Below are 18,178 nucleotides of genomic sequence, written 5' to 3'. Positions count from 1 at the left end.
GTGATACATGTCATTCATTGTGCGTTTGGATTCCCTTTCATCTTCTTAATTATTGAAGACAAGTTATTTATTGCATGTCCTTATCAAATGTGAAAACGCAACTAATGTCAATGTTTTAATTTGAAACTGGGGCCATGTATAGCGTATAACATAGCATTAATTTTTGGGCAATTCCTATCTTACAATTAATATACGATACATTCTCCTCATATGAATAATGTATATGTGGAGTCCCTACATTATTCATGTGAGAAGTGTATCTTACATTTATTGTAAGATAAGGGATCCTAATTTTTGTATGTGTTTGTTGTTATATATATATAAATGTGTGTGTGTGTGTGCGCGCGCGTGCTTTTTCTTTAAGGTATATAAAAATATATAGATTTCAATACATTAGAAACTATTTTTTTTATTATTGTGTTTAAATTTGTATTTTTTATTTTTTAGTGATAAAGTGAGGAACAAAATAAGGATGTAACTAATAGAGAAAAAGGCAGATTTCACTATATTAATAGATAAAAAAATCATAACCTCTAATGTATTAAATCGGATGTATCGAACCTCTAAATCATAACCTCTAACGTGTTAAAAAATCATAACCTCTAAATTTGTATTTTTCCCTTACGATCAAATCGGATGTATCGAACCGACGTCGCACCTGAAATGAAAATATCGTCATTGCATTTATTTGGAAATTTAATTGCATTAGCCAATTAGAGAAAAAGTCATCTTGCGAAAGACTTTTTGACTAAAAACAACGCGTGGTGGCCAGGCCAGCTAAGACAATAACCATCCCTTTCATCTTATGAATTATTGAAGACAAGTAGCTGTTCGTTGACTGATTTTTTTTTTTCAAACTTTCATCGCTTATCTTAAAGACACTCGTTAAAAAGGAAAAAAAAATGAAAAATGACTGCTCTTATTGTTTAGAAAAAATTAAGCGAAATCTCTCTTATATTTGAAATTAAGTTTAAATGCTTCTATAGTTATAACATGTTAATTTTTTATTTTACTTCTAGTCTTGATGTAGATTATAAAATCTAAAAATTTTAAAAATAATAATTAAGCCAAATGATTTATATACCCTCAATGATTAAATTAATTTAATAAAAAATTATAAATTATGAAAAAAAAATTAACTAACATAATTTAAGTAGAAAGTTAACAGGGACGCAGCTACAATACCCCCGTACCGCTCTTTTATCTTTTTTTGATTGAATCCCTTACATTCTTTTTTATTTACAATTTAGTTATAAGTATATTGTTTTGGATTATAACAAAAATCACAAACATTTGAAGAAGCTACAGCAAGCCGGTTTATTCAGGTAAGCTATATTTTCTTTTAGATTATATTGCACCATTGATTTATTTTATCTGATATGCTGTTAGTTCTTTGGTCATGTCAAACTGAGAAACATATTATTAATTATTACCAAATTCTTATTGGATTGCCTGGGGATCCGTAACTCAAAATATGTGTTCAGATCATGTCTTTCAAGGATTTGGCTCAGCATATTTTGTAAATCTTATGTAAGCATATTTGTTCCACATAAGTAAAACTTTTTTCAAGTTAATAAATAAGTCAGATGAAATTATTTATCTTTATTATTAGTAGTTATAATATTTAATGTAAAAATTTGATGCAATTTTGAACAAATATTGCATTTGGCAGAAACCTTATGCTAATGCTATACTGATTAATTCTCTTCTAGGACCAGCCAATGGATCTTATCGGACCAATCAGTGATCTATTCAAGTGTGTATGTTCTCCCATATGCGAATATTTTGATTATTACAGAAAGCTCGATGAAAATATGGAAGAACTTGACAGAGTATTACGGGAGTTAGAAAACAAGAAAAAAGATATAGAAGCGACACTGTCGAGGGCGGAGCGTGAGCAAGGAAAAAAACCAAGTAATGAAGTCAGTGATTGGCTGAAAAACGTACAAAGGATCAATACGAAAGCAGAGAGTTTTAAACAGGAGGTGGAGAAAGGAAACTGCTTCTCACGTGCGTGTCTGGGAAAAGATGTTGAGAAGAAGATTGAAGAAGTGAAAGAGTATATTCAAAAGGGTTGTGCTTTTACTAGTTATGTGAGTGATGCCCCTTCAACCAGCGGAATGACGTTGTCAACAACAAGCAATTTAGTGGGGGAAAGGACAGGGAAGATTGTGGAGGAAATTTGGGAGGATCTCATGGGTGATAAGGTGTCAAAGATAGGAGTTTGGGGTATGGGTGGTATTGGTAAAACCACTATTATGAGTCATATCAACAACAAACTCCAGGAAAAGCCCAATAAGTTCAATGATGTGATTTGGGTCACTGTGTCTCAACCACTTGATCTTTTTAAACTGCAAACTGATATTGCAACTGCATTGAAACAAAGTCTTTCAGAAAATGAAGATAAAGTAAGACGTGCAGGGAGGTTGCTAGGAATGTTGAAAGCTAAAGAGAAGTTTGTGTTGATACTAGATGATATGTGGGAAGCATTTCCTCTCGAGGAAGTAGGGATCCCTGAGCCTAGTGAAGAGAACGGATCCAAATTGGTGATAACTACACGTTCACATAGGGTCTGTCGGTCTATGAAGTGTAAACAAGTCGCAGTTGAATTGCTTTCTAAACAGGAGGCATTTAATTTGTTCATAGACGGAGTTGGCAACAGCATTTTGCAAGTTCCAGCTTTGAATAAAGAAATCATAAACGAAGTTGTTGAGGAATGTGGTCGTTTACCGCTGGCAATTGTAACTGTAGCTGCTTCCATGAGCGGCGAAGAAGAAATTCACGAATGGAGAAATGCGCTCAATGAATTGCGTGGACTTGTAAGAAGTCGGAATGGCGTAAATGCTGATGTACTCGGGCGACTAGAATTCAGTTACCATCGCTTGAAAGATGAAAAGCTCCAACAGTGCTTCTTGTATTGTGCACTGTATCCTGAAGACTTTGCCATACCAAAGGATGAGCTGATAGATTACTGGATTGCAGAAGGGTTTATCGAAGAAGTGAAGGATGTGCAAGCAAAATATGATAGAGGGCATACTATATTGAACAGGCTTGTAAATTGCTGCTTATTGGAAAGCGCTGAAGATGGTAGTTGTGTGAAGATGCATGATCTTATAAGAGACATGGCGTTACGCATTACAAGCGAGAGTCCTTTATTCATGGTGAAAGCTGGCCTACGTTTGCTAAAATTTCCAGGTGAACAAGAATGGGAAGAGAATCTCGAGAGAGTTTCGCTGATGAGGAATAACATCGAGGAAATCCCTTCAAATATGTCCCCACATTGTGAAATTCTTTCAACTTTGTTGCTACAACGCAATGGACTTTTACAGAGGATTCCTGAATGCTTCTTTGTGCACATGCATGGTTTGAAGGTTCTGAATCTTTCTCGCACCAACATTGAAGTCTTGCCAAGTTCCGTCTCTGACTTGACGAATCTCAGATCATTGTTGCTTGGAATGTGTGGAAGATTAAAGCGAGTTCCTTCTTTGGCAAAGCTGTTGGCTCTCCAGTACTTGGACCTCGAAGCAACAGTGATAGAAGAAGTCCCAGAAGGTATGGAAATGTTGGAAAACCTTAGTCATCTTTATCTCTATTTGCCGCTGCTGAAGAAGTTCCCGGCTGGTATATTACCTAGACTACGTAATCTCTACAAATTGAAATTATCTTTTGGGAATGAAGCTTTACGAGAAACAGTGGAAGAGGCAGCTAGTCTGAGCGATAGATTGGACTCTTTTGAAGGCCATTTTTTTAAACTCAAAGATTTCAACATATATGTTAAATCTGCGGATGGTCGAGGATCGAAAGATTATTGTCTTTGGCTGTCGGCATCTGGCAAGAGGCGATTTCTGACTCATCTCATCCCGAAAAATTATACTCATCTCGAAAAATTATACAAGCATAAATCAGTATGCTTGTTCGCTTGCAAAATCTGTGAAAGAGAAGAACCCATTGTGCTCCCAGAAGATGTTCAATTTTTACAAATGAATAGGGTCCACGACGTTGCAAGCTTAAATGATGTTTTACCAAGGGAACAAGGATTAGTTAACATTGGCAAGTTTTCACATGATCTTAAAGTTATTCGGTTTATCTATTGTGGTAATTTAAAGAATTTGTTCTCACTTCGGTTATTGCCTGCCCTCCAAAACTTGGAAGTTCTCAAAGTCGAAGGCTGCGATTCAATCGAGGAGATAGTAGCGGTCGATGATGAAGAAACTGAGAAAGAATTAGCAACAAATACCATCATTAATACTGTTACACTTCCTAGATTGAAGAAGTTGCGTTTTTCTAAGTTGCCAGAGTTTAAGAGCGTCTGCAGCAATAATGGGGTATTGGTTTGTAATTCTCTCCAAGAAATTGAAGTATATGGCTGTCCCAAATTGAAGCGGCTTTCTCTTTCGCTTCCTCTGCTTGATAATGGGCAACCATCTCCACCCGCTGCGCTTAAAGTTATTGAGATAAAGAAAGAATTATGGGAATCATTGGAGTGGGATCAAGCCAATGCTAAAGATGTCCTCAATCCTTACTGTAAGTTTGTGGGGTTCTAGAATATAAATAATGCAGCAACTCATCTCAGGTAACTTTCAATGCCCATATCTCTTTCTCTATTAAATTCCTTCCATGTCAATTTTGCTGCATGGTTTCTGGAAGATTATGTAAATGTGTGTTTGGTAAGTAAGAAAATCAACGAGAAAATGAAGAAAAGATATGAAGAAGAATCAATCTGGAATTTATTAGAATTAAAACTGTATTATACAAAAAATGTTTTAAGCTCGGTATTTATACATTGTAAAGAAGTTGACTAGAGTTTGTTATAACGCCTATACACGCTTAATGAGTTTGTTAACAATAATGCTGACTCAGCTAACTAACTGTTACACGTCAGCTAGAAGATAATCAAGTGTGCTCATCCTCACAACTCTGATCATGCTCTGTAACAGTTTCGGTCCAGTAGCCATGGCCAAAAGTTGGTTCCTGAATGAATCTCTCAATTGATTTGAGCACCAAAGTAGATGAAAAAAAATTAAATAATTAAATAATGCATTGCGTCAAAGAGATTTATTAAAGTTGATTTGTATTTAAATATATTGTTTCTCCAAGTTCTTCTCATTTGTAATTAACACACATCCTTTGATAAAAAATAAAAAAAACTCGTGAATTTGTAAATGTTACCTTTAAATAATTATTTATTTGTCTTAATATTGGATTTGCTTTCGCCTTAATAGTTGCCGCCAAATATTCACACACAAATAACAAAGGTTTCACCGCAATATGTATCCTGTGAGATTTTTTTCCCCGTAAATATCAGTTAGAGTGATATAATTATTCTTTTTTATCATATATATATTATTATCTTTTGTTGAAAATGACAATTTTATTTAATATCGTTTCTTCTATTGATAACTAGGGCTAACTAATGTTTGTTTGTTTGATTATCCTGATTTTGTATCAACATGACAATTATAACAGAGCAAATTAGGAGAAACATTAGAAAATTTTAAAATAATACTTTTTTTAAATATATATCAAAATTATTCCAAATAATTTTTTTTCCAAGATTATTATGTCCTGAAATCTAGAATCTAAAATTGAGGACTTTTACTCGTTAATTCACAGAAAATTAAAATACAAGGAATTAGGAGCCCAATTTTGGATATGCCTTTACTTATTAATTCACAAAAATTCAAATACAATGAATTAGCATCCCAATCTTGGATATGATGTAATAGACATCAAAAGAGTAAATTTGAGAAGTTTCATAATTTTTTGAGACGGTTTGATCAATTTAAACATTTTTCTTTTCCATCTTACAGCACTATAGAAATGTCATTTTCTAGAACCACAGGGCCTAATTCAAAAATTCATTAAAAATGGAATAGAAATCATTTTTAGTTGAAACAAAATTTTATATAACCCTCAAGATGTCTAGTTTCGATAGATATATAAAAAAAATTATAACTCAAAAAAATAGATTTACATAATTTTCAGAATGGGCGACTGTTACAAAAAACACAATAACTCTAACACAATATCCCCTTAATCCTCTTGATTTTCATTTAATCAACAATCCCCCAACACATAGTACGCATAAAACTAATACAATAAGCTCAAGAATCAAAACTTTCCAATCCTTAATCACAGAGATAAAACACAATAACTCTAAGTTTATACTCTAACTTGAACATTCACGGCCGACCAAAGGTGGAAGAAAAAGTTAGCTCTTATTTTATCGTCAATCTCTATTTTATGCCTGCTATTAGTTAATGGGTTGGATGAAAATGACTAAAATGGGCTTCGCAAAAATTAGGCCCAACTACAAATAAGTACAAGCGCCAATATAGTATCAATACTAATACTAAATGTTTGTAGTAGTAATAAACAACAATAACAATAATAATCACTATAAGAAAACTGGTAATAGATGACTGAAAAAAACTATCATAAAGGAGGGTGAATGACAGTGAATTTATTTATCATCTATGTATCTGTCACTCTTTTATGATAGAAAAAAAATCTATCATTAACTTATGATAATGTTTCAAAGTCATATGTCAGTCATCTTAAAAAATGAATATTTTTATTATTTTTTTTGCGCGAAATTTAAATTTTGGAGGAAAAATTATTTTTTACGCGTAAATTATTATCCAATTAATTTTGGTGGGTACACTATTTTGTTTGTGATGGAATTAATAATTGAAATTTTTTATCATTAATTATTTTGTTTGTGACATAATTTATGACTGATTTTTTTTGTCACAGGATCTAAGTTTATATTAAAAGAAATTCTAAATTATTTTATTTAAACTTATGCATTCCTGCATATGAATTTTATCACAAATTCAATATAAACCAAAAATTAAATTATACATTCTATCAAGTCTAAAAACACTTTATATTAATATCACCATCCAAAAACACTTGTATCCAACAATTAACACATCCAAAGTAATAAAAAAAAGTTAACTCGAGCAAATGCTTTAAATTTTACAAGCTATGAAGCCGTCAAATCTTGTAGTGCAAGACTTCTCCCATATTCTCAGTGAAATTCCAGTAGATAAATTCCTATTCTCAACAAATACCCAGCAAAACTCCTAAGTCCAGCAGTTTCTCTCAACCTGCAAGTGCAACACCAATTGACTATAGCCAATAGTATCATTATAAAGAATTATCCATTAAAGTAAAACTTTCAAGTTTCTGATGTAACTTTAATTAATTCTTTGCGGCAATAAAATGTGGAACCAAAAGGGTACCCATAAAGGCAGCTAACTTTCCTTCAAAGCTTAGGCATATGTGAATATAACTAATTAATTCCTTTACCCTTTTGTTTGATTTACAATTAATATCCAATTATAAGTTCATTTTATCTAGGTTTTGAAACAAGAACTTAAATATGGCTAAGGCTTAGGCACATGTGAATATAACTAATTAAGTTCTAGCAAAACTATTATATGGGATCAAGTTTCCTGTAAACTATCAAAGCAAAAACAATGATTATTTCCACAGAGGGAGAAAGACTACTGGGAATAATTGATGACACTAAATGAATCAAACTGATAATGGAAGCATCAAAATGCTTACCAGATCTTATATCTTCCCTAAGTTGACCACTTTTCAGCTGTCTCCAAATCATTGAGGATATGAGAACCCACCAGCATATCTGATAAGTTCAAGTAGAACTAAAGATCATAGTTGGAAAATGCAAATCAAAAAAGCAAATAAGCCAACGAAACTGCTAGACGACCAAATAAGGTGGCATCAAATCATTTATCATGCAGGCCAACCTTGTACATTTGATGACCCAAAAGAGGAAGAATATTAATCGTAGAATGACCCAAGATATTGCAAATAATCCAAAGATCACAGTTGCTCCAAGTTCATTCTCAAAATACTTGAAAAACTTTGGCAGCTTGAATCATTTTGCAGTTTCAAAAGAGAATAACGGGTCATGAATATGATGCACCCAATGAAGAATTAAGGTAAACAACTTTACAATAACAGTGAAGCAGTAACAATTAAAATATTCCAAATAGCTTAAGAAACCACACTTGTTTTCTATGTCACCTAACATAACTCATAAACTACTAAATTTAAATGATTGAGTGAACCGAGAATATTTAATGCCAAAAATTAGAAAAGAGTTACCCAAAGGCACAATGAAGACCAGGGAGTTACAGAAAATAGTTTACAATTGTCTGAAAACTGAGATGCGGGAACAAGACAGAATGCTGGGTCTCGTATCTTATTCAGTGAATACCTCTTTACAACAACTTAATTGTCTATTATATGCTTTTTCAGTGAATACCTTTGTAATACTCCTGCAAAGAACCCAAAAACAACTCCAGCGAAAGTCGTTACTATTAGCAAGTTTTTGTAAATATGCTCTAGAAAATATCAACCACAGAAACAATGTTTTTCCTCTTTCTTCCAAAGCACTGATTATTCTTTTGGCTAAAACAAACACTATCAACAACTTTGCTTAAAAAAGCTACTCAATTTTTAATTTCTAGTATAATTATAATTCTTGAGATAAAATTTCAAATACTTAGATAATATCAATTATTTTTGGGTATCATTGAATAGAAAAGAGTGTTAAACATATGTGCAAAAGAAAGAGACAGGTGTGTAAAGAAGAGAAATAAAGAGGACAAAAAGCTGGGAATTAGGATTGCATGCACATTGATTATCAATAGAGTAGCATCACCATTCAACACCTCATTTCTTAAACAAACACTGTCCCACATTGAAGAAACTAACAGAATCATAGAGGCATTAAAAACAGAAAGCCAAAGAGTAAAAAATAAAAATTTATTCCATATAAAAATCCAAAGCCAAATCCAAGTTAATAAGTTCCTGCAATAACTATATATATCGAATATAGAATACAAGAATAATAAGACATAAAACAAATCAACAAGCTTACTTATAATATGAGCTCCAGGTATAAACAGAGACATCACATTACCTTACAAATGTTGGTTGCCGTATTCTAATTCCTTCAGTTTTGGGGCCAAATAACAAAGTTAATCTTTGGACATGTTGGATAGATAACATGACAATTACAATCCACTAATGAAAGTGTTAATGAAAAACCTTTTCATGTAGTCACTTTATCAAAGATGTAGGTTCAACCTACAAAAATTAAAAATTAAAATGAAAGATTCAACAGAATATGCCACAAAATAAAAACTAAGGCAATTCTTTTTTTTTAATGCATTCCATCAAACACCTAGTGGGCTTCGTTAGAAACTATTATTTCGTCTAATTTTTTTCAGTCCAGAAAATACCAATAGCAGCCCCAAAAAAGAAAAAAACTGCTGAATAATATCATCAAAATGCAAAGTTCATACGTTCACGATGCATTCGGCATAGACATAAGCACTTGAATGTACATGAACATTTAATAGCTTAAGCTTTAGCATGTCAGTAGAGATAATTTGAGAAACAACCATGAATCCAGCCCAAAAATCAGAAAAAGGAAAAAAATTGACAAAATTTATAAGACCTAACAACTTAATCAATTTAAAATCTATTTACAATCTCACGTATTTCTCTGAGAATCTAAATTCAAATCCACCAAAATGGAAATCGCTAGCACAATCTCAAAACAAAAATCAACATATACGAAAATGAATTTACTCGATCTTCTATTATGAAAAAAGCAATGGAAGTCCAATGAACGGAAAATTTACCTCAGAGCAGCGGCGGCTTGGCCTGGCTTTGAGCGATAGTGATGTGGAGTTGTGGTGACATGGAAGCGTAACTTGGTGAGACTTGTGGCCTAGTTTTGCGCGTGCATCGTCGTCGTAGTTGTCGCCAGTGTTCTAACGACAGCAAGAACACTATATGAACAGCGACAAAGATGCGGGATTGATTTCTAGGGTTTGGCAAGCGTGTTGTTTCACAGTGTTAGATGCGGGATTGATTTCTAGGGTTTGGCAAGCGTGTTGTTTCACAGTCTCATGACCAGCGACAAAGATGCTTTTGAAGTCACAATCCTTCGCCACTAATCTTATTAGATTACAATCTGTCATCAATGATCTTACTAGATCATGATCTATCACCAACAATTTTTTAAATTATGACTCAAATTTAATTTGCACTTGACATATAGGCGCCTTTATATTACTACTATAAATAACTAGCAATAGAAAAAATTTTCTCTCAAAATTAGAGAGAGAAATTTCTTTCCACATTTTGTATATTTTGACCCTTTTTTCTTTTGTGAAAGAATAATCCATTTTTATATCGTGGGATAAGATACATGAAATGTAACTTAGAGTTTGACTTTTTATATCAAGGATTCTAATTTGGGGTATTAATAATAAATTCCACCAAAAGGTTAAACACTTTGTTGCTGCTAAAGGATCTCTTTAATCAATGGTTGGAAGCGTTTGAGAAGGCGGTCGCTACTGTGCACAAATCGATGCAAAAATGAGAATATTTTTTAACTAATTTTTTATTTTTCAATTTTGTCTGATATGGAATTTCTTTTCCTCTACACTATCTAACATACTAAAATTATAGATGGTTGTTGGGTGTTGGGTGTTATACTAAAATTCTAACAAATTTTGGGTTAATATTTTATGGTAGTGTTTGATTTGAATAAATGAGAGGAAAAATAAAAAGCAAAGGAAAGAAGAATTAAGGAGAGGAATTGGAAGGAGAGGGTAATGACTAAGGACTATTTTATCTGGGCATAGAAAACCAAGAGTTTGTATTTTATAATTTTTTTCATTTTTTTTATTTTTTGATAAATTTATAATTTTTAAAATTTTGTTATAATAAAATTAGGCTTGAAAAGTTGAAGCTAAAGGTTTAAAATTCCTAACATATGTAAGAGGTGGATAAGTAAATATAATTATTCAATATAATATATATTTTTAAACTTTTTCAATAAAATTAGGGCTTCCCATGCCCAGGCTTATCAAATGTACTACTGAAGCCTGGATCTGGCACGCCTCACTCCTGAGTTGAACAAAGCTTGGTTCACATTGCCCATATGGGCTTTCCTACCATCCCTAGGTTTGATATAGAATTCTAAAGACAAAGGAAATTATTTTTTATTAGGACAAGTTCTCCCATTGATGTTAAATTTTCAATATTTATTATAAAGTAAAATTAAAATTTAAAAATATAAACATTAAATGAGCTTATTCTATAATTAAATTGATAAATACAAAATAAAAATAAAAAATTTCAAATTATAATTCATTTTTATTTTTTAAATAATTTATTTATAATTATTTTAACCAAGTAGATTTAATTTTTTATGCTTGTTTTATGACAAAATTGGTCTTTGAAAAAGTGTTGATGAAGGGTTTAATGCCCTTTGCAAGCTAATAAGAGCTTGCTTGACGATAGTGAAAAACTAATGAGACTAAGGATCTGTAATTTAGTCACGAAAAATTTTTCCCTTCGCTTTCGGTTTACAAGGGTATAATTATAAGTGCGATTTGACTGTATTTTCATCAAATAACATCGGCGACAACCCGTCTGAAAAAAAAAAAAAGTTTAAACAATTATTGACATATCTATTCAGTTGTGTTGTCCGTAATTTAGCATTTGAAGAAGATTCAGCTTAAAATATGATATTATGGATAGCGCTATATAGAAACTTGAAAGTAAAAAGTAAAAATAAGAAGATCTCAGTAAAAAAAAAAAAAGTCATGATTCTTCAAATCTTGACAAATTAGTACTTAGTGGAGGGCTATCAGCTCCTTCGAAATTTAACTACTGCAAATGCGAATCAGAAAAAAGTCGTTATTTACAAAAGGGTAAGACATGTCATTCAACCTATGTTTGGATTCCCTTTCATCTTGTTAATTATTAAAAACAAGTTATTCATTGCCTATCCTTGCCAAATGTCAAAATGCAACTAATGTTAATATCCCCCTACATTCAATAATTTTGCAAAAGGCTTTTAGCTTAGAATTCTTCCGAGATGTAACAGGGCATGTACTAAAAACAACGCGTGGCCGGACCAGCTATGACATCCTATGAATTATTGACGACAAGTAGCTTCGTTGCCTGCACTTTTCAAATCTGAGAAGCAATTGGACAAAGTTTCTATTTCGCCAGAATCTGAAAAAAGTGCATTAATTCTATGTTATATATATATATATATATATATATATATGTTTAAAATTTTCATTGCGTTTTTTAGATTACGGATTACAATTTCAATTTTACAGAAGACCACACGTTCACAAAAGACATCCGTTAAAAAAGAAAAATGAGGACTGTTCTTATTGTTTAGAAAAAATTAAACGAAATTGTCTCTCATGTTTTAAAAATAGGTTCAAATACTTCTACAGTTATAATGATATTAACTTTATATGTCGTTTTATCATTTTACTTATAATTTTGGTGTTAGTTATAAAATTTAAATATTTTGAAAATATAAATCAAGTTAAATAATTTATATATCCTTAATGATTAAATTAATTTAACAATAAATTATAAATTATAGAGAAAAATTGACTGACATAATGTCAGAGAGGAAATTAATAGCCAATACACTAAGGAAGTTGGTTAATACCCAAGTCATAAAGGTTTTCGCTCTTAAATCTTTCATCGTCTTCTTCATCAACAATTCGCACCAGATGCTTTTCCCTTTTTCTCCTCTGCCACCTTCTTTTATTAAAAGAAATCACATAATGAAAGTTAAGAAAATTGATATTTATTTGTTCGTGGGATCCATTTATGTTGCAACAGTAGTTCCAGACCACAGTTTTTGTCCTTATTTAACAAAGTTGTTGGATACTTTCTTGTTCAATCTAACGGCAGAAATTAATTATTGGATAATTGATGCAGCGAGTAGCATCCGTTGCAGCCCGTTGAGTATTAATCTAATAGCATTTCAGTGAGCGTAGATTCTAGAAATTTCTTAGAACTGATTAGAGTTTTCACTTATTTGTGCAAAAAATTGATCTCGAGACAGCAATTAAGACGTAAAATTAGAATTAGAGGATTGCAACTTTTGTGGGAATTAAAAACTTCTGGTGATTAGAACATGAATATGGCCTTTCACTTTCGGGCAATCGACGGCGAAATTATAATCATCGCGGCAAAGTGCAATCGAAAGTTAGCGGTGCTGAAAGTTAAGGTATATATCAAATCAGAATAAATCTTGCGTCACTTTGATCTTTTCTTGTGCGGATCGAATCAATCAACGCGGTAGGTAATTCTTTCTTAAAACCCATAATTATTATTTTTTTATAAAAGAAAATTCGTCTAGAAGTCATTTTTGATCTCTTCCTTGATTAGGAATCAATCATTATCACATATAAGAGATGTCTATTTACAAGACACTTGTGATGCCTCAGATTTAAAGACCATTACTAAACATAATTCATTTTAATTATATACTTAATTATATTTATAATCTTGCTTAATTAACACTTCAATATAGCTGCATTCCTTCCTTTTCCTTGATTAATTATCATGCTTGCAAGCCCCCATTTGATTCCTTGCTTCATCAACTATTGTTGGCTTTGGCTAAATTCTCCAGTATAACGTATTGTTTTTTTTTTTTTTTTGGTTTCAATCATGATTAATTCTGACATTGGTTTTCTCTATCTTAACAAATATTTGAAGAAGCAAGCTGCAGCAGCCGATTGGTTGAGGTAATTAAGATATCTTGGCTTCAAGATGAGATTGCACCATTGGTTTCTTTTAGCTCAGATAATATCCTACATTCATTTTTTTTAATCTTTTACTTATGATAACATTTCATTTTGAGCCACTTGTGTTTGTAAAGAGTTGCAACTGAGTTTTTTTTCCCTAAAAATTTATTTTTAATTTTCTTTTTTGACGTAATTAGGCATTTACTAAATTGAATTATAGGGTTTGTATGTAAAAGTTATTTTCATCACTAAAGTAAACGAAACCAATTTAAATTAACAGAAATAAATTATATATATATATAGAGCTGTTGGGGAAATGGTTATAAATTTTAACAAAGGCTTTTTTAAATCTATTTGTCCTCTTCGGTAACTTGGATTTTGTTTGTATCATATTATTTTTCAAGGGTTAATTTCAGATTTTCCCCTCATAATTTAATTATCTTCAAAATATCCTAATTATTATTTAAAACCTTAATTTACCCTCACTTTTATTAAGAAGACAAAAAAAAAAAAATTCATCAACACAACCCTCCCCTATCTTTTAAATAAAAATGGGGATAACTTGAGGTTTTTAAAAGTAAGGGTGTGATTTGAAGATAATTAATTCATGAGGGGATAATCTAAAATTTACTTTTTTTACAATTTAATAGAGTTGCATGAATTAATATAGTTGTATGTGATGTACTCAAATAAACCCAATGGCTGTTCAAGGTATCAGAAATTCTCTTTTACTAAAATTTATAATTGAATCGTAGAGTAACTGCAACTTATTTTCTTGTCAAATTGTGAAAGTTAAATGTAATTAATTATCCATATATTCCCTTTTCAGCTTTAAAATAACTCGGAGGATATTTATTTTATGCCTTTGTACAAAGATGAAGACATGGTATTAGAAGAGGAATATATATAAATTTTTCAGCCACTACGAAGAATTAATTTAATATACTCTCGTTTTGTTGCTTTATTACTTCAAAATAGATTCGCTCCTTTTATTGATCTAATTATCCTGCTGCCACACCATTTGATGTACCTTTGCTGCCTCTATAATTGATTACATTCTCTACTTCCATTGTTGCATGTGGTTAAGTCCTTCTGATTCTTGACCCCATTTTTTTTCCCCCAACAAATAGCAAAGAGTAATGCCATTAGATAAGTTTATATTGTTTTGCCTTTAGGTTTATTGCTTTCTATCCCTTGACAAATATTTGAAAAAGCGACAGCAACCAGTTTAGTTGGGTAAGTTATCTTTTCTTTTGGATTGTATTGTACTATTTGTTTATTTTATGTGAAGTGCTATTAGTTCTTCAGGGATCTTAAATTAAAATGCAAGTTTTCATTTATCGATCCACCAATCTAGTGTTTAAATTTTTTGTCGAAAAATATGTATTGTTATCTACCAACTCTGTCTATTATCGAATTACGAGAGGTGGATGGCTTTTAATTAATAAATTAAGTTTATATTTTGAGGTGTTCGTTGTTTCTTATATATGTCGTCTGCGCATGGAAAATGAAAGCATTATTAAGTTATCAGTTTTTATGTAGTCTTAGTATTTATTTAAGCCGATTCAAATAAAAATAGATATATTTTTAGTTCCTGAAAAGAAAATAAGAGAAGACACAGAAAGAAAAAAAAGATATGAGAAACATGCATGAAAACTAATGTAAGAAAATTAAATGTTGGCGAATAAAATTTATCATGCTCTTTTTTTTTTCTTTCCTTTGAGAGTCCTAAAAAAAATTAGATCAAAGAATTGATGTTTATCGCTGAAAGGTATATGAAATAAAATTAATTACTGATTATTTGTTCTTATGTCAAACCTCTTCTCTTGTTCTTCAAAGGTTGGGCAAAGTTGCACATACACGGCGTGAGCCAAAATGGTTGGTATGGTTTGAGATTTTTCTTTTGTAGTGGTTGGTTTATTTTGGTTTCGAAATTTAAGAACCAATTGGTTCGATTTGAGTTTTGGTTAATAGCAATGAAAACATAAGCTAAAATGCATTGAAAAATAAAAATTTAAAAATAATAATAAAAGAAAAAAAATTCATGTCACACCATGCCTGAAATCCAAACGACGCCCAAAATGGGCCTTGTTAGGTCTACCCAAAATGGTTCAGCATGTTGTCACATAAGTGAAAATTTAAAAATTGATAAATATGTCAAATGGAATGATAATATCTTTATTATTAGTAATTCTAACATTTGATGTCAATATAGGACCAATCCTTGAAATATTCAAGTGCGTATGTCCTCCTGTATGCAAATATGTTTAGGATCACAGAAAGCTCGATGAAAATATGAAAAATCTTGAAAGAGTATTACAAGAGTTCAATAGTCAGAAAGAAGATATAGAAGCAACACTGAAGGCAGAGGGTGATCGAGGAAAAAAACCAAGGACTGAAGTTAAAAATTGGTTGCAAAATGTACAGAGGATTAATAGCAAAGCACAGAGTATTGAGCAGGAAGTAAAGAAACGAAAATATTTCTTATGTGCGCGTTTGGGAAAAGATGTTGATGCAAAGATTCAAGAAATGAAAGATTGTCATCAAAAGGGTTGTTCTTTCATTAGTTTGGTGATTGATGCACCTCCATCTAGTGGATTGATATTGCCAACAACAACACTAGTAGGCGAAAACACGAAGAAAATTGTGAAAAAAGTTTGGGAGGATTTGATGGGTGATAAGGTCACAAAGATAGGAGTTTGGGGTATGGGTGGTTTTGGCAAAACAGCTATTATGAGACATATCAACAACAGACCACAAGAAGAGACCAATGAGTTCAGTGATGTGATTTGGGTCACAGTATCTCAACCACTTGATCTTGTCAAATTGCAAGCTGAAATTGCAATGGCTTTGAAATTAAGTCTTACAGAAGATGAAGATAAAGTAAGTCGTGCAAGGAGGTTATTAGGAAAGTTGAAAGCTAAAAAGAAGTTTGTGTTGATACTAGATGATATGTAGGAAGCATTTCCTCTTGAAGAAGTAGGGATCCATGAGCCTAATAAACAGAACGGATGCAAATTAGTGATAACCATACGTTCTGTTGGGGTTTGCGTTCTATGGGATGCGAAGAAGTCAGAGTGCCACCTCTCTCAAAAGAAGAGGCATTGAATTTGTTCTTAGACAAAGTTGGAAGAAACATTTTGCATGTTCCAACTTTGAATGAAGAAATCATAAACTCTGTTGTCGAGGAATGTGCTGGTTTACAGCTTGCAATATTCACTGTAGTTGGTTGCATGAGAGGCGTAGATGAAATTCATGAATGGAGAAATGCACTCAATGAATTGCGCGGACTTGTTAGAAGTTTCAGTGGCATAAATGCTGATGTGCTTGGGCGATTAGAATTCAGTTACCTTCGCTTAAAAGATAAAAAGGTCCAACATTGCTTCTTGTATTGTGCGTTGTATCCTGAAGACTTCGCAATCTCAAAGGATGAGCTGATAGGTGATGGGCTTACAATATATACATATTTTATCTTTAATTATATAATTGTTAGTTATTTTTATTTGTTATTTTTAATTAATTTATTTATTTTATTGAATAGGGAATTAATTGGAGATTATGGATAAAAAGACATGAAGAAACTCAATTTAGGAAACAAGAGAGATTAAATTGAGAATCAATTGAAGGACAAGCAATTAAAAGAATTAATTTATTGAGATTTAGTTCAAGAAGAGAATATATGCATCACGTAAGAAGCAATTGCCATTATTGTTAGCATGTGTATGGCATTAAAAAAAGGCTCAAGGCTTAAGCCTGGCGTAGAAGGCTGGCATAAAACGTCTTTTGGTGGAAGTGGACAGTCTTTGTGTTTCACAGATGATTTCTAAGCAGGTGGTCGTGCCTAATGCGTTCTATGCTATAGTTGTTGCTGTCTGGGAATTACTAAGTAGAAACTGGCAAATTTCTATCACTCGCATATTTCGTGAAGCGAATTCTGCGGCGGATTTCATGGCTAATATGGCTCATTCAGTTCCTCATGGTTTGCATTTTTTTACTAGCCCGCCTATGGGTATTTATTCAATTATATTGCAAGACATGTTTGGGGTTACTCAACCCCGCTTTGTTCCAGTTTAGCTTATTTTGTTGAGCCCCTTTTAATAAAAAAAAAAAAAAAAATCCTAATGCAATTCTAAGTAGTGGGCACGTGTGAGAGCAAAACCAAATAAAGGCCAAGCCTTTTGGCTTTAGAATTGAAAAGGTCGGGCCTATTATGATGACTATAAAAGGTGACTTTAGCTTTTGAAGGGGCGGCTACCATAGGAGAAGACGCAAGGCAGAGAAGAAAAGAAAATAGCGGCAGCAGCAATTCAATATTCCCATGGCTGATTTTATTTTATTTGTTACTCCCAATTCAAGTATGTCTATCTAATTTTCTTATACTGAGGTTAAGAATGAAATCCTATTCAATGAAATAATTATCTTTTTATTTAATTAATTCCATACATGTGTGCTTTAATGTTTATGGTTCTTGTTTCACATGATTGATTTGGATGTTATTAAATTTTTTCATCGATTCTATCATGCATTATTGGTTGTTAAGATTAATATTTAACTAA

At 32.0% G+C, this 18,178-nt stretch overlaps 2 protein-coding genes and 1 long non-coding RNA gene across 4 annotated transcripts; 2 read left to right on the top strand and 1 right to left on the bottom strand.

Moving 5' to 3' along the window:
- The first annotated feature begins 1,264 nt into the window (after nucleotides 1-1,264).
- Nucleotides 1,265-4,830, top strand: LOC18037251 (probable disease resistance protein At5g43730). Of its 2 annotated transcripts, none has more exons than XM_024180865.1 (2): nucleotides 1,265-1,325; nucleotides 1,719-4,830. In XM_024180865.1, exon 2 carries the CDS (start codon nucleotides 1,722-1,724, stop codon nucleotides 4,542-4,544), a length of 2,823 nt encoding a protein of 940 aa, XP_024036633.1. In that variant the 5' UTR covers nucleotides 1,265-1,325; nucleotides 1,719-1,721; the 3' UTR covers nucleotides 4,545-4,830. The 2 variants fall into 2 exon arrangements, with proteins under 2 accessions (XP_024036633.1, XP_006427604.1); XM_006427541.2 differs by having other exon boundaries at nucleotides 1,713-4,830.
- A 2,069-nt stretch (nucleotides 4,831-6,899) lies between these two features.
- On the bottom strand, nucleotides 6,900-10,094 carry LOC18036819. Its single transcript, XR_002904719.1, has 4 exons — nucleotides 9,687-10,094; nucleotides 8,960-9,126; nucleotides 7,576-7,654; nucleotides 6,900-7,112 (listed from the first exon to the last, which is right to left on the bottom strand). It is a non-coding gene; the product is annotated as an uncharacterized LOC18036819 (long non-coding RNA).
- Nucleotides 10,095-15,917: 5,823 nt separating this feature from the next.
- On the top strand, nucleotides 15,918-16,580 carry LOC18036281 (disease resistance protein At4g27190). The gene has a single exon (XM_024181217.1). It carries the CDS (start codon nucleotides 15,918-15,920, stop codon nucleotides 16,578-16,580), a length of 663 nt encoding a protein of 220 aa, XP_024036985.1.
- Nucleotides 16,581-18,178: the final 1,598 nt, after the last annotated feature.

The sequence above is a fragment of the Citrus clementina genome, unplaced genomic scaffold, assembly GCF_000493195.1.
Source record: "Citrus clementina cultivar Clemenules unplaced genomic scaffold, Citrus_clementina_v1.0 scaffold_7, whole genome shotgun sequence".
Classification (NCBI taxonomy): domain Eukaryota; kingdom Viridiplantae; phylum Streptophyta; class Magnoliopsida; order Sapindales; family Rutaceae; genus Citrus; species Citrus x clementina.
This window is presented reverse-complemented; position numbering and strand designations above follow the sequence as displayed.

Bases quoted from the DNA above. Each gene is read 5' to 3' on its own strand.
- LOC18037251 (XM_024180865.1), top strand. From the start codon at position 1,722: ATGGATCTTATCGGACCAATCAGTGATCTATTCAAGTGTGTATGTTCT.
- LOC18036281 (XM_024181217.1), top strand. From the start codon at position 15,918: ATGAAAAATCTTGAAAGAGTATTACAAGAGTTCAATAGTCAGAAAGAA.